Source organism: Protopterus annectens, chromosome 1.part2, assembly GCF_019279795.1.
Source record: "Protopterus annectens isolate FY-2018-M chromosome 1.part2, PAN1.0, whole genome shotgun sequence".
NCBI lineage: Eukaryota > Metazoa > Chordata > Ceratodontiformes > Protopteridae > Protopterus > Protopterus annectens.
In genome coordinates this window covers 821,181,606-821,196,844 of record NC_056727.1, presented here as the reverse complement: position 1 = coordinate 821,196,844, position 15,239 = coordinate 821,181,606, and the positions used below count along the sequence as shown (strand labels likewise).

The 15,239-nt window shown below is 37.4% G+C and overlaps 1 protein-coding gene across 1 annotated transcript in view; it reads left to right on the top strand.

The window, feature by feature from the left end:
* RYR2 (ryanodine receptor 2) overlaps positions 1-15,239 on the top strand; it is a 6,224,161-nt gene that overhangs the window by 4,447,382 nt on the left and 1,761,540 nt on the right. Inside the window, exon 76 of the mRNA XM_044059048.1 lies at positions 13,375-13,471. Within this exon, the coding sequence (XP_043914983.1) occupies positions 13,375-13,471 (97 nt within the window). The remainder of the gene's footprint in view (positions 1-13,374; positions 13,472-15,239) is intronic.

The following is a 15,239-nucleotide window of genomic DNA, read 5'->3' as shown; positions in this document are numbered from 1 at the left end:
TGCCAAAAACTGTTCCAATTACAACATAACAGTTTTGGCTAAACAAGCCTTCTTTAGTGCTTAATCATCTAGACAGTGTGACATCCCATAAATAACAACATTCCAACACTAATTGGTGGATTACAAAAAAAAATCATTCAGACCTGGCTCAAAAGGGCCCTTGTGGTCATTGCATACTCCAAATAGCCAAATAAAACATAATGAGCAGCAAATGGCAGGCACAGTGGATGAAATTAAGGATCTGAACTTTAAAATTAGCAAAGAATTGCTAATCACTAGTTACAAACCCAAGTACAAGCCATTGTTTACTAAGTTAGACAAGCAATGTGAAGTTATTAGGACTCAGACAAAACTTTGTTAGGGATTGCATTTCTCTGCGTGATATAGAATTTTGCGTGCCTTTTTAGTTGACCAAATTTTAAGAGATTGGAAATCTTCATCCACTGGATCTTTTGAAGAGGAATGCAGTGGAGAATACTGTTGGGAAAACTAGTAGCAATGTTAACAGCTTTATTATAGCACTCACTATTCTAACTTACTTAGTAAGGTAGTGTTAAGATTTGTTAATGTTGCGGAAGCATAAAGTAGATGGGAAAGCAGGAATGCAGAAGCAATGGTTAAATTGGAACTTTGGTTCAGGAATTGTCTGGCATGATAAAGAAGCACCAGCTTTTGATTAGTTTTATTAATCATGTTATGAATATGGTGATAAAACTTAAAATGCTCATCAATTGTAACTCCAAGGAGCTTAGTGGTGGTGATGGTGGTGGTGGTGACTATTTCAATCTGGATATTTTGTGAGAAATTGATAGCAAAGCTTTTTCTAAGGTCATCCTGCAGCTTGGGGGTGAATAATGTAATTTTTTTGTTTGTTTGTTTTTCATTTAGGAGTAGGTGGGAGATGATGTGATAGTTTTCAGTGGTTGTATAAAACTCTTGAGCTGTTGTTTGGAGTTACGCAGGTGAGTAGGCAGAACAAATGACAGTGAAATCATCTGCATAATGGATAATTATTGATTTGCCACTAGTCAAGTGCAGGTTACTGATGTTATATTGAAGACCCACATCAGAGAATCCCAAATCATCGAGACCAAAATAACGAAACTTCACTTACTCGAAACTTGAAACCAGCGAAAACATTCACTGGGAAACTAACCATTTGGCCACCAGGGCAACATACAGACAATGAAGCATTTAAAACCCACCGAAGTGCAGGACAAAGCCCCCCACACCCCCAGATGTGAGAGATGGTGCCCCCCACACCCCCTAACTAAATATACCAACTCTGAGATCACACTATAGTGGGAAAAAGGGGAAATACCTCCAGGTTTACCACATAGTTGTAGTTCCTTTCCTGGATGTCATTTTCGATGATGTGACCGTTTGCATAAGTGAGGTTGCAATATTGTCGTCTAGATGATTTGGGATTCACTGTTGTAGGTCTTCAATATTTTGAAGTAGACCATAAGTGGGCTTTCTATGGAAATTTGGGTAACACTGAAAGTTACAGATAGGTATTCAGAAAATGAATTATTCTATTTTACATGCTGAGCTCTTCTATTCAAGGAAATGGTGAACCATGTGCATGTGTCTGAGTGTATTCTAATGTTATTCAGAGTTTGGATAAGTTTTGAATAGGACTCTGTCAGATGCCTTTGATAAGTCTATGTACACAGCTGAAACTGTGTTCTTCATTTCTTTTTTAGTTAATGGTGTTTAAAATGTGAGTGGGACTGTATCATTACTATGGTTTGGGGTCATTTTTATAACGCCAGTTTATACTGGTTTATATTCCTTTAACTCTAAAATAACTTTCCCGTTCCCATATATGGAATCTTCTGTTACATGGTCTAATACAAAGAGCAAAAGCTTTTCGAAACTTAATCATTTTGTACTATATTTGCAAAGTGTATTTAATACATTTTTATTTTTGTAGCATACACTTGTTTACATATCTCATTTCTCACCTTTCTCTCTGTTCTTCAACATAAACAATTGCAGGAAGATAACACTGCCACATATACAATGAACTCTGACCCACATGTAAAGAAAACAAAAAAACAGGGGGAGAATAGTTTGATATTAATAGTAAAAATTGCTGGAATCTGGTACACTTACACATACTACATGACATATATTTTAAAAAAGCTTTTCTTCCAAATTTTTCTTTTCAGTTCTCATCTTTTTTTTTTACTTTCAAAGTAGTCACTAAGAATTTCATATCTTTACTAGTAAATAGTTGTTCTTCACCTATCATCTACTGGACTACAGCAGTAACATTAAAAATTCTCCATTTATTCATAATAATAGTTTTTATGCCCACTCCATCTACTATATGGGTCATTGCCTTTGTAGTTCACAAACCAGATGTGCTATTCTTGTGAGCTCCAGGATTAAGTCCTAAAATAATATCCTAATGCTACCCCATGAATTAAACAACATTGTGCAAGCCATATGCCTTGCTGCCACAATGCAGTATTTTGCAATTCAGACACATATTAACCATGATAAGGAAGACTTTATTATCAGCTAATTTGCATGTCTAAGAAGTGCAGTTGCTACTCTGACATTGCACTAGTAAACTGCAGCTCATGTAGGCATTGGCATTCCCCCTACAATCACTCTCCTTCCCACACACGTATACATTCAAAGATAAGGGAGCGCATGCACACACACACACACACACACACACACACACACACACACACACACACACACACACACACACACACACACACACACACACACGCACACACACACGCATACGCACACCACACATGCACACACATGCACACACGCGCACACACACACACACACACACACACACACACACACACACACACACACGCATACCACACATGCACACACACACACACACACACACACACACACACACACACACACACACGCACACACGCACACACGCACACACACACACACACACACACACACACACACTCAGTCACATATGCACACATATTACACAGTCCCCAAGCCTTTAATCCTAACATGCCCCCCCCCCATCATTGTAATAGTTAAGTGCCATTACGGACCTCAACAGAGAAAGCAGCCACACCAGTCCAGTAGTTTAGGCAGTAGAGCTCACAATCAGGCAAAATATCCAAACAGATTTTATTAACGTGTCAAAAATACTCCAGAAATACACTCCACACACGTTTTCGTCTATTGAAAAGACTTCATCAGATACAACAAGATCCTGCATTCAACTAGTTTAAATACTATAGCCAAAACACTAATTGATTAATTGATAAATCATTATTAAAATATTTAAAGTCAAAAGGACTTGATAAAAAACATTTTCCAACAAATGAAGGTACCAAAATACATTATAATATGTCAAATGCATCCTAGTCCACAATAACCAAAAACCAAGTTATTAAATAAAAAACTAACCTAAAAAATTATTTTGAAATGACTTATAAAATTCATAAACACATAACAATGTTCATTTACTAGTATAATCAAAGAATGAATAATACGAAATAATAAAAACAATAAAAACAACTTGGGCACAATTTATCTAAATATATTGTGCCTTAATTTTTAAATACGGAACAATCGAAATGGATTCATTAAGGCCAGGGGATCTGTTGGCCTCCAACAAAATCTGCCAGTACGTTTCTTTGCGGGCCAGGCGTGCCTCCCATGGGCCCCCCATGATGTCCTTTGGAACCACCTCCAAAACAAAAAACAAAAACTTAGCATTATTGCATGTGGTGGTGTGTTTATACAAGGCACTGGTGTTTTTGCACTTAGAAATATCATAAATGTGCTCATAAATACGCCTAGAAAATAACCTTTCGGTTTTGCCAACGTAAAACGCTGGACATTGTTGGCATATGGCCAGGTAAACCAAACCACCAGTCTTGCAATTATAGTGACCCCTGACCTTGATGTCCCTACCTCTACTTTCCAAAAACACATGACTGGCCTGAAGTATATACTTACAGGAGGAACAATGACCACACTTGAAAACCCCTACATTGGGTCTGGAATGCAAGGTGGAAACATGTTGTTGCTCTAGGGTTTTTTTGATGTTTATACCCCTCCTAAACACGGTTTTAACATCCTTACCCTTGAAGGTATCCAGGTCGGTCAACTCCTTGAATGTGCCCCATTCCTTTTCCACAATACTTCTTATGTGGGAGGCGTTTCCACTAAACTGTGTAATGAAGGTAAAACTACTTGCAAACTGGTCAGTTTTATTAGTTGTAAAACTATCTGAGATGTTAACACCAGACCTACCCAATATGGGAGCAAATCTGGATGACCTAGCCGAAGTAACCTCCTCTTCAACGGCCTTAATCAGTGATACAGGGTAACCCCTTTCTAAAAATAATTTTTGTAATATGCCACATTCCTGCTGATAATCCACATCTAGGGAGGTCATCCTGGAAATGCGAACGTATTGTCCCTTAAGTATCCCCCTTTTTTGAAAATTAGGGTGGGAACTCTGATAATGTAAATAACCATTGGAGAATGTGGGTTTACGATAGATGCTAGATTTAAACCCACCATCAACCATGGTAAGTGTTACATCCAAATAGTTTACACTGTGTTGGAAAATGTGATGTGTAAACTTTAAAAAATTAGTGGTGGTATGGATGTACTGAATAAATTTCACTATATCACCCACGGGGCCCGTCCAAAAGATACAAACATCATCAAGGAATCGAACATAGAAGTTCCAAGATTTGGAAAAAGGGCTATCCAGGATAAATTTCTTTTCCCAAATGTACATAATAATATCAGCAAAAGTAGGTGCACAATTGGCCCCCATTGACACACCTGTCACTTGATGGAAATATTCCCCAGAAAAGAACACAAAATTGTTCTTTAAAACTGCTCCCATTAATTCAGTGATGGCATGCACATCATTGTTAGTAATATTGGGGCATTCCCAAAGGGCCTCCTCTAACCATTCGAGACCTAATTCGTGGGGAATAACAGAAAAAAGATCCACCACGTCAATGGTTAGAAATACCAAATTAGGTACAAATAATTCTGGTGTTACACGACGCAAAAAGGCCCAGGAATCTTTAAGAATGTACTCTTCCCTACCCCATAGCTCTTTCAATTTCCAATCCAAGAATTTGGATATAGGATGTGTCTTAGAACCTTGGGAGGCTACTATGGGCCTTAAAGGTGGGTCAATGGGGTCTTTGTGCACCTTGGGAATCCCAAAAATAGATGGTATCCTGGGATCTGGGTTTGAAAGGAAGGTGTAGACTGGAAAATCAATAACCTCCTGATCTAATAGGTCCTGAACAACTAGATCAATCTTGTGGTAAGAGATGTTAATTTCGTTCAAGGAGGCAGAGGTGTATTTCTGATGGTCATGAAGAATGTCATACATTTTACCTTGGTAGACTAAACTATCCATAATGACCGTCCCCCCACCGTTCTTCACCTATCATCTACTGGACTACAGCAGTAACATTAAAAATTCTCCATTTATTCATAATAATAGTTTTTATGCCCACTCCATCTACTATATGGGTCATTGCCTTTGTAGTTCACAAACCAGATGTGCTATTCTTGTGAGCTCCAGGATTAAGTCCTAAAATAATATCCTAATGCTACCCCATGAATTAAACAACATTGTGCAAGCCATATGCCTTGCTACCACAATGCAGTATTTTGCAATTCAGACACATATTAACCATGATAAGGAAGACTTTATTATCAGCTAATTTGCATGTCTAAGAAGTGCAGTTGCTACTCTGACATTGCACTAGTAAACTGCAGCTCATGTAGGCATTGGCATTCCCCCTACAATCACTCTCCTTCCCACACACGTATACATTCAAAGATAAGGGAGCGCATGCACACACACACACACACACACACACACACACACACACACACACACACACACACACACACACACGCGCGCGCACACACACACACACGCATACGCACACCACACATGCACACACATGCACACACGCGCACACACACACACACACACACACACACGCATACGCACACCACACATGCACACACACACACACACACACACACACACACACACACACACGCACACACACACACACACACACACACACACACACACACACACACACACACACACACACTCAGTCACATATGCACACATATTACACAGTCCCCAAGCCTTTAATCCTAACATGCCCCCCCCCCATCATTGTAATAGTTAAGTGCCATTACGGCACATTGGTAGAATCCCATGCTATGTGTTTCCTCCAACCCCAATCCCTATACAATTAAAAGTAGAAATCCCTGCTGTCTAGTGTTTCCCCCCACCTCCAGTCTCCTTCATGGAGTCAATGCCATTATGGCACTTAACCATTGAGAAGTCCCCAGTGTCCAGGGACTCCCCCCACCCCACAGTCACCATACTGATATCTGTGCCATTATGGCACTTAATGGTAGTGTTACCCTACTGTTAGTGGCTTCCCAGCCCCTGATTGCCATACTGATGTCCATGCTGTTATGGCACTTAATGCTAGTGTTACCCTTGTGTCTAGTGGCTTCCCTGCCCCTGAGTACCATACTGATGTCCATGTTGTTATGGCACTTAATGGTACTGCTATTCCTGGTGTTTAGTGGCTCCCCCACCCCTGATCCCTGTGCCACGGTCATGTTTGGTTGTTATGTTCACTGCCATGTCATGGTGGTGGTAGCTGTGCTGATGTACGTGTCCTTTTCATTTGTTGAATCTTTCAGCATGTAGAAGCCTTCCTGGAAGTGATTGTGGGGAAGAGTGCATATGGATAATTAGCTTAAGCCTGTTCCTTTGACTGCCTCATTAGCATTCAGCATGGCCATGTAGCCAGACTTACACAGATCACTGTGCAGCACTTGTTAGGCCCTTAATGAATACCAAATAGGTTATCAAAATGTGTACATGGAAGTGACTATGTCAAAGTACCTTCAGGAATCCACCCATCCCATGTAACAACTTCATTAACCAAGTTACTTAGATTTACTTTGATATCTCACCTAACAAATCTATTCTCTAAGGACACTAACAGCTCACCCTTCTTTGAATCATCTATCATTAAGTCCTGGATTCTGTATCATTCACCTTAAATTATATTTTTATAAGACTTCTAGGATGCATGCTAATACACTACCAAATTGTTGTTTATTACTGAATTCATATAACTTAACAGTAGTACTGATTTTAGAATTAGATTCATCCATAAATGTGTTCAGCAATATTTTTTATGAATGAAAAATAACAATACAGACTGAACATAGCAAGCGGTTTGTAAAACTTTAATCGGTTAGTGCTTTCTCACCAATAATGACGCTTCTTCAGGCAATGGGGAGGGTGGCCTAATGGTTAAGGTGTTTGCCTTACAAGCACAGGGTACAGGGTTTGAATCTCACAGGGGATAATTGGCTAGGCTTGAAATGGCTCGCAAGGGCAGTTAGCCTAGTACTAACCTATGAACCTATGAACCTATACATTCATAAAAACTCTTTCAGAGCTTAAATAGTAACAAGTTAACATTTCAAAATCACATGTCTCATCTCCAACCAATCACAATAGGATAAGTGATGTCATTCCATTCATAAAATCTAAACTATTACTTAAACAAACTATGTGCTTTGTGGAAAGGTTTTAAAGTAACCTTCCTGTTCAGCCCTGGAGGCTTGTCAGCCTGCAACCTACTAATCCAGTGAGCCCCTCACTGTTCTGTTTTATTTTTAAAATCGCCAAGCTGTAGATCCTTCTGTAATCATTCAATCACCAAAAACTAAATTCAGTGGGTAACATCACTATCAACGACATGCTTAGCAAGTTTTTCCAACAAGTTTTTCCTATATAATCTGGTATGGAAGACCTTATCCTCACCTCTTATTATTCTGACATCTAAAAAAAATCCATAACAGATGAAGAATGTTTCTTAGTAAACTCCAAAAACGTAGTTGTGCCATATAAATAAGCCATAAATTCATCTAACATATCCATATGGCTTCCACATGCTTCCAATGCATTCTTTCAGTGTCCTATTCATCATCCCAACATAGAAGGATGAGCATGAGACACAATGTATCAGATAAACTAAATCTTTAGAAAGACAACTAGCATCAACCTTAAAGTAAAAATATTTACATAAAACAGGATGTTTAAAATAGTTTGCCCTATCGGTATATGCACAAAAGTTACACTTCTGGCAAGGGACCTTACCTGAAAAATCAGTCATATCTAAATAACCTCCAGTACCATAATAGAGCTTCATCCTCAGGCACTTCCTATTCTTAAAATAGAATCATGGACATTCCCCCTACTCTATCCTTTATTCTATTGTCTGATACAAGAGTAGACAAATTCTTCTTCACTACTTGGCCAATCATATCAACATTGCTGGAGTAAGTTAGAACTAAAGTAGTCTGTCTAGCATTAATGGACTGGCGATTTCCTCTTAAATCAAGGGGTTCATAATAATAGGGACAGGCACGATCACCCCTCAATGTTCTAACATCAACCATCATGCTCTCTACTTCCTTTTTCTTATAGCCCCCCTCCACAAACGCATTACATAATGTCACCATGTCTGAATTAAAATCACTATCTCCACCATCCAATCTGGAAATTCTCATCACTTGCCCTCTAAGAACATTTTTAAAAAATATGTGTGGGATGCATGCTCTCTCTCTTCAAAATATTGTTCTTCCAACAAGTTTTTCCTATATAATCTGGTATGGAAGACCTTATCCTCACCTCTTATTATTCTGACATCTAAAAAAAATCCATAACAGACGAAGAATGTTTCTTAGTAAACTCCAAAAACGTAGTTGTGCCATATAAATAAGCCATAAATTCATCTAACATATCCACCGGTCCTGTCAAAAGCAAAAGAAAGCATCACTAACAAATCTCCTAAAAAGCTTAATAAAACCTGGATACTTATTACCATTAAGAATGCATGTATTCTCCCACAATGAGCCATTACCAAACTGGCATAGCTCTGGGCACATGATGTATGTGTACATATGCCTTTCATCATAAACCTAATAACAAGCCTTTCTCACAGGTTTTACAAAATGCTTCAGGCAGCAGATCTAAAGCCGAAACAAATGTACTAGGTCTCTTAAACAAACAGGCATCTGCAAATATGCTTTTTAGCATTATGTCATGAGCAAGCACCTTTAAAGACAGTACAGTGTCAGTAAAATCAGCTTTAGATGCTGGAATAAATGAAAGACCCTTTAAAAGTACCAAAATCTGAAATGCAGTCAAAGCTTTAGAAGAAATATATATATTTTTTATTAATATTTTGTTTATATTTAAAAATAAGTATTACCAACAGGTCAGAAGAGTTGCAATTGGAGCAATAATGACACACATTTATGTAAGTTTGATACTGAACAGAAGTATTTCTTTAAAAATAATGTTTTTCCCCAAAGGGCATTTTTATAGGTGATTTAGTGTCGTTTTTTTTTTTTACATAGAGATGTAGTCAAAAAGATCTTGTTGAATTTTTTCAATTTATAAATAATAGTACTGTGTTGTATTTTTTTTCACTTCTTCCATATGGACATAATTTTGTGTGTGTGTGTGTGTGTGTGTGTGTGTGTGTGTGTGTGTGTGTGTGTGTGTGTGTGTGTGTGTGTGTGTAAATTAGACTTAGAAATATTCTAAAATCAGCAGTACTGTCAGTTATAAGAATTCTGTTAGTCTTTAACTCCTAATTGAGATGTTATCTGGAGATCTGTATATATGGATGACACCTCTGTAGAAGATTCTGGATCACTATAAACTGCCTAAGACAGAATGTCCTATGTGCTCCTGCCTGGAGGGGAAATCTTGCATATATGAATTGGGTAGGCTCAACTCATAGTCAATCAGTGAGCAACTAGTGGGGATATGAATGAAACCTTTAAATATGAAATTATTACAGAGGTTTGGTAAAACATGCATTCTTATAATGAATGTTGAAATTGATAGGCTGATAGAAGCAGCTTGAAGCTGGGAAAACAGATTTTAATGAAAACTGGTAGGACAGAAGGATTTGTGTGCTCTACAGAGTCTATGATAACACTAAATTTGCTTGTTGCATCTCAAGGGCAGAGGGGTTCGGGACTGGTGAAGAGGAAATCCAGAGAGAAAGCTGTATCAGTGAGAGCTGTAAGTCATCTAACATCTGGGTATTGGAGGAACAGTTTTGCTATATCATAATTATAATAATAATAATCTTTATCATGATTCACCCATGGGAGTGGCACAGTTTACCCACGAGAGGGAAGCCCATAAAGGTAGACTTTGCTGGTAGTAAGTAAATCCTGCTCTACCCATAGCCAGTCAGTGATTACTAACATTACACATCAAACTCATTTAAAAGGGTATTTCTTATCTTTATTTTTTAATAAGTTGTTGTAACTATCCTCCTTTCATTTGAAAAACTCCACAGACACCAGAAAGTGACAATAGCCTTTCTGTATAATGAACATTCACGTTACTATATATATATATATATATATATATATATATATATATATATATACATATATATATATATACACACACACATACAGTCATACAGTGAAGATGTGGATTTGTAGTTTATGCCAGTCATACAGTTGTATTAAATAATTATGGCTGCAGTGTTTCTATCTGATAATAACAATTCTTAGTATCCTTTAACATAATATGTTGTTTTGAACTAGAGGCATTTTTTTCTTAAATTTGTTTCCACAAGCTGAATTGTTTTACTAAAGTTTTAATCTAGACAACAAATTTGAAAATTTTAACTGTCATTTGCAATTGTAGTTTACAGTACAGTTAGCCAGTTGAATAGCCCTGTTTAATGCTATTTTACAGTTGGTTTTGCATATCTATACAAGTATGCCAAAGTTAACCTGTGTTCATGCTACACTATTTTTGTTTGCTATATATATTTTAACAATGGTTGCATGTACTCTGCACATCATAGCTTTAAAGTGCAGTGTCCATTTGTTAGCCACAAATGATGTTTTCTTCCAACCTGTCTTTGCAAAAAAGGCTTTAGCAAAAAGAGACCTGTTTATCCATGGTTGTTGCATATCCCACCTCTGAGCTGGTACAATCTCAGAAATGCCTATTTAGGTTAGGGAGCCATGTGGTGGTGCAGCCAGTCTTGGTTTAGATGGCTCAACAAGAACAGTTTTACATTTTTTTTAATTGACCTGGAGTCCATTGTATTTTTGAATAGTTATAATTTTGCTCGTGAGATTTCACTTTGATACAGTCAGTTTTGCTACATGCCATAGTCTATAAAATGATGTAATATGTAAAATTGCAGTCACATTCTGGAAAGACTACAGGGATAATCAGTATGTGTTTTATGTAATGTGCTCAAGCAGAAAAGAAATGTGCTATCTTAAAAAATATTTCCTGAAAAAAATTCTTGCAAAATGTATTATTTCACATTTCAGGTATGCAGTTATTCATTCATTCATTCTGTACTCTTTGTAGTCCTGTGGTAGACAGAGGTTGTCCCTGCTCTCACTCTCAGTAGGTACAGGACACAAAACACACACACACACACACACACACACACACACACACACACACACACACACACACACAGACACACACACACACATCTAAAGGCAAATGGGAGAATTATCAGTCTACTGACTTTCAACTGGAGGTTGTTTTTGTTTGTTTTTGTTTTTTTTGCCAGTATTCAAGCTTCTTTTGTGTTTGTATAAATCCTATCAGCATATAGCACTGCATCTCAGTTCATGTTCATTGTGTCCTGGAGTTTCACCTTGATACACACAATGCCTCACAAAATCAGGGACCTTGTTGGGAATGTTTGCATTTAATTATGCATTTTCAAAGATTACTGATAATGACAGCCACGGTGGTGCAGCGGTTAGCATTGCCGCCTCACAGCAAGAGGTTCTCCAGTTCGATTCCTGGCTGGGGTGCCTTCTGTGTGGAGTCTGCATGTCCTCCCTGTGGTTGTGTGGGCTTCCTCCTGGTGCTCAGGTTTCCTCCCACATCCCAAAGACATACTGTAGGTGGATTGGACACTCTAAATTGGCCCTAGGTGTGAGTGTGCATGTGTGTGCCTTCTGTGGAAGGTTGGGCACCGGGCTGGCAACTTGACACTGTAAAACTCCACTGCCAATCATGAGCGGACAGGTGATCCGCTGTGGTGACCCCTAACTGAGAAAAAGCTGGAAGAAGAAGACTAATAATCTGAGGAAGATGATGTGATATCACAACTTTATAATATTCACATTAGAAGTACATGTAGGAAAGTAAGAGAGCAAGCTTTAACTTATGAAGTAAATGCTACTGAGGTTAAACAAGAAAGTAGCTGCAACTTGACATCCATATACATTTGTCTTATGGTAATTCTGGCAATAAGCACCTACTCACTCTCCAGCTGTACTTCAATGGATATATAGCTTAGAATATGAAACTTGTAGGCTGCATTACCCTTGTAAGATGACCCATTACTCTTACATGTTACATTTAAGAGGTACCATTCATATTTTACATATGAGCTCATGTGTACCATTTATTTTAATGGCAGAATGAGGTATGCATGAAATTGTTGATGTTGAAGTTTTATTTTGGTTTGTTTCCATAATGAATTGTACTTCAATGAAAGTCATTTCTGTGGTCAGGAAATATTTCCTAACATGCAAAATGTTATGATTAGAAGCTGCATTTCTTGGGCAACTGAAATAAAGAAGCTTGTATTATTTTGGTATGTAAGGTACATACATGTGCATTAACATGAACAATAATTAGCTGTTGTTTTAAAGGTTTAGAAATCAGGAACCTTTGTTTTTTTTGTCAATGAAGAAGAGCATTTAGTTACATTCAATACGCCTGTTTAAATGTGCAGTTAATGTTGCTATGAATTTTATTTTGCAGTCCTTAGTTTTGAATGTGGTATGCCTTCCAGTTGGGTAATAGCCCTATAGAATAGCAATGACTAAATAAACTGATCACACCTACCCTTAGCAATGAGCAGGACAAAATGATCTGAGCAAAATCAAATTCTACTTAAGGTGATTGATTGTCTTGATGTATACAGTGATATTGGTGTGCACTTGTGACATTTCTGTGTTTTCAAAAAGGAATCATTCATTTGCAACTAGTACAAAGTGTGCGTCGCTATAGTCAAATGGATATGAGAGAGAAAGAGACACACATACACGCACGCGCATGCACACACACACACACACACACACACACACACACACACACACACACACACACACACACACACACACACACACACACTTTTATCGTATTAAAAGAATGAAATTGAACAATCTGTATCACAGCGAATGATTCTGATTACTGTTTCAAATGTAATATATAATAAGTATGTTACTAACTTGAATCTCTAGGCATCGGGCTGTCAACTTGTTCTTGCAAGGGTATGCAAAGTCATGGATTGAAACAGAGGAGCATTTCTTCGAAGATAACCTAATAGAAGATTTGGCAGTAAGTGTTTAACATATTTCAACAATAAAGCTCTGAGATCCAGACATTGTAGTTGTGGAATACTAGTAAGGCATGAAATATAATTAACACAGATTTCGGTCTTTCCTCGCTGTTGAGATGGTTTTAATGTAAGCATGTTTTCTAACGCATCATTTAGTGGAGGGTATATGTATGATGATGGTGCAAATAGAAATCAGATATCCAAATTATTTAAAAAAATGTGTTGCAGCACTTGAAATTCTGCCTGGTGGATCAATATGAGTATGTACGGAACTTCAAAGAGGTATTTGAAAAACAAGTGAGTCACAATTTCCTACTTATTAGTTTTTAACTGAATAAATGCTAAAGGGAGCAGCTCAAGAGCAGGTTGTGGTTCAGGAAGGCGAGTGAATCGTAGGTTCTATCCGGAAATTCCAAAGTTTTCATTAAATCCCTTCAAATCCTTGAAATAACCACCACGAGGCAGTATTTGTTTAAAGAAACTTTATTTGGATTTGTGCTTTCATCTTTGTCAGATCAGGAAAAACTTATACTGGATAAGAAATTGCTCTTTTGTCCTAATTTCAGCAATGGGACGTGGGAGGATAAGTTTCTGAGATTGGTTTTCCTAGTAGCCTTTTAACTGAAGCTCCTCGATTGACTGTGTTTTCTTGATACTAATTTGCATATGGTTTCCAAAATTACCCATTTAGTTGGCTGTAGTTGAAGCTCCCCGACTGGTTGTGCTTTCTTGCTACTAATCCTTTCAGTTTTAGTTGGTCTTTCCTCATCACAACTGTTTTCCCAGCTCCTTTGTTTTACATTACTACATATCTTACTTTATAATTGGTTTTCAAATGAATAAAAAAAAAATTATTTATTTATTTATTTATTTTATTTATTTTACATTTGTTGACCGGGCTAGTCCAACTGGATTGTTGTCCATTTTCAGTGGAGGCCCGGGGAGAAAAGCTCCACAGATTAAAGCATGGTTATAGAAATACATGTAAAATAATCACATGTGATATAGGCAAAGAGCCAAATACAAGGATATTAGTTCAGGTCAGGTAATGCAAATCTAACAAAAAACAAATAATACCAACTATGTCATACTAATTATGTAATTTACAACAGTGGTAACAATAGAATCATAAAGTTATTTGTGATTAGAGAGAAAGAATGGAGTGTTAAATAAATACAAATATAGTTGAAAGATGAAAGTAGGTTAGTCTGGATTGGTACAAGAGCAGAGCCAGAAATTGTTCAGATGTGAAAGAAGTTGTTTCTTAAAGAAAGGAAAAGTGGCTAGAGAGGAGATATGTAAGGGAAGGTTATTCCATATTTTGCCAACTGAGTTGGAGAAAAGGCAGTTCCCTGCAGAGTTTGAAATTCTGGTAATGTTAACTGTTAGCTTTTAGGAGGAGCGTAGTTGTTTTAAATTTTTATAGGGAGTCAAGAGGTTGCTAAGAGCTGGTGTTTTTGAAGGTTGATATAAAATTTTATGTGCAATTAAGAGTTGTTGATAGATAATCTTGTTAGGAAGTTCCAGCCAGTGTAGTTGTTGTTGTTTCTATATTTAACCACAAGCAATAACAATCTTATTGTGTATACTATTTCATTGCTAAATAGGCCTACCTTTTTATAATTATTGTATATTCGAGATTGCTCTCATTATCAAAACTTTTGTGCATATATAATTGTTTTATTTTACAGGATGAAGGTTGAGTGGGTGGATTCAGAATATTTGTGTGTCATCCTGCAAGTCTCTTGTTATTTCTTTAGAGCACAC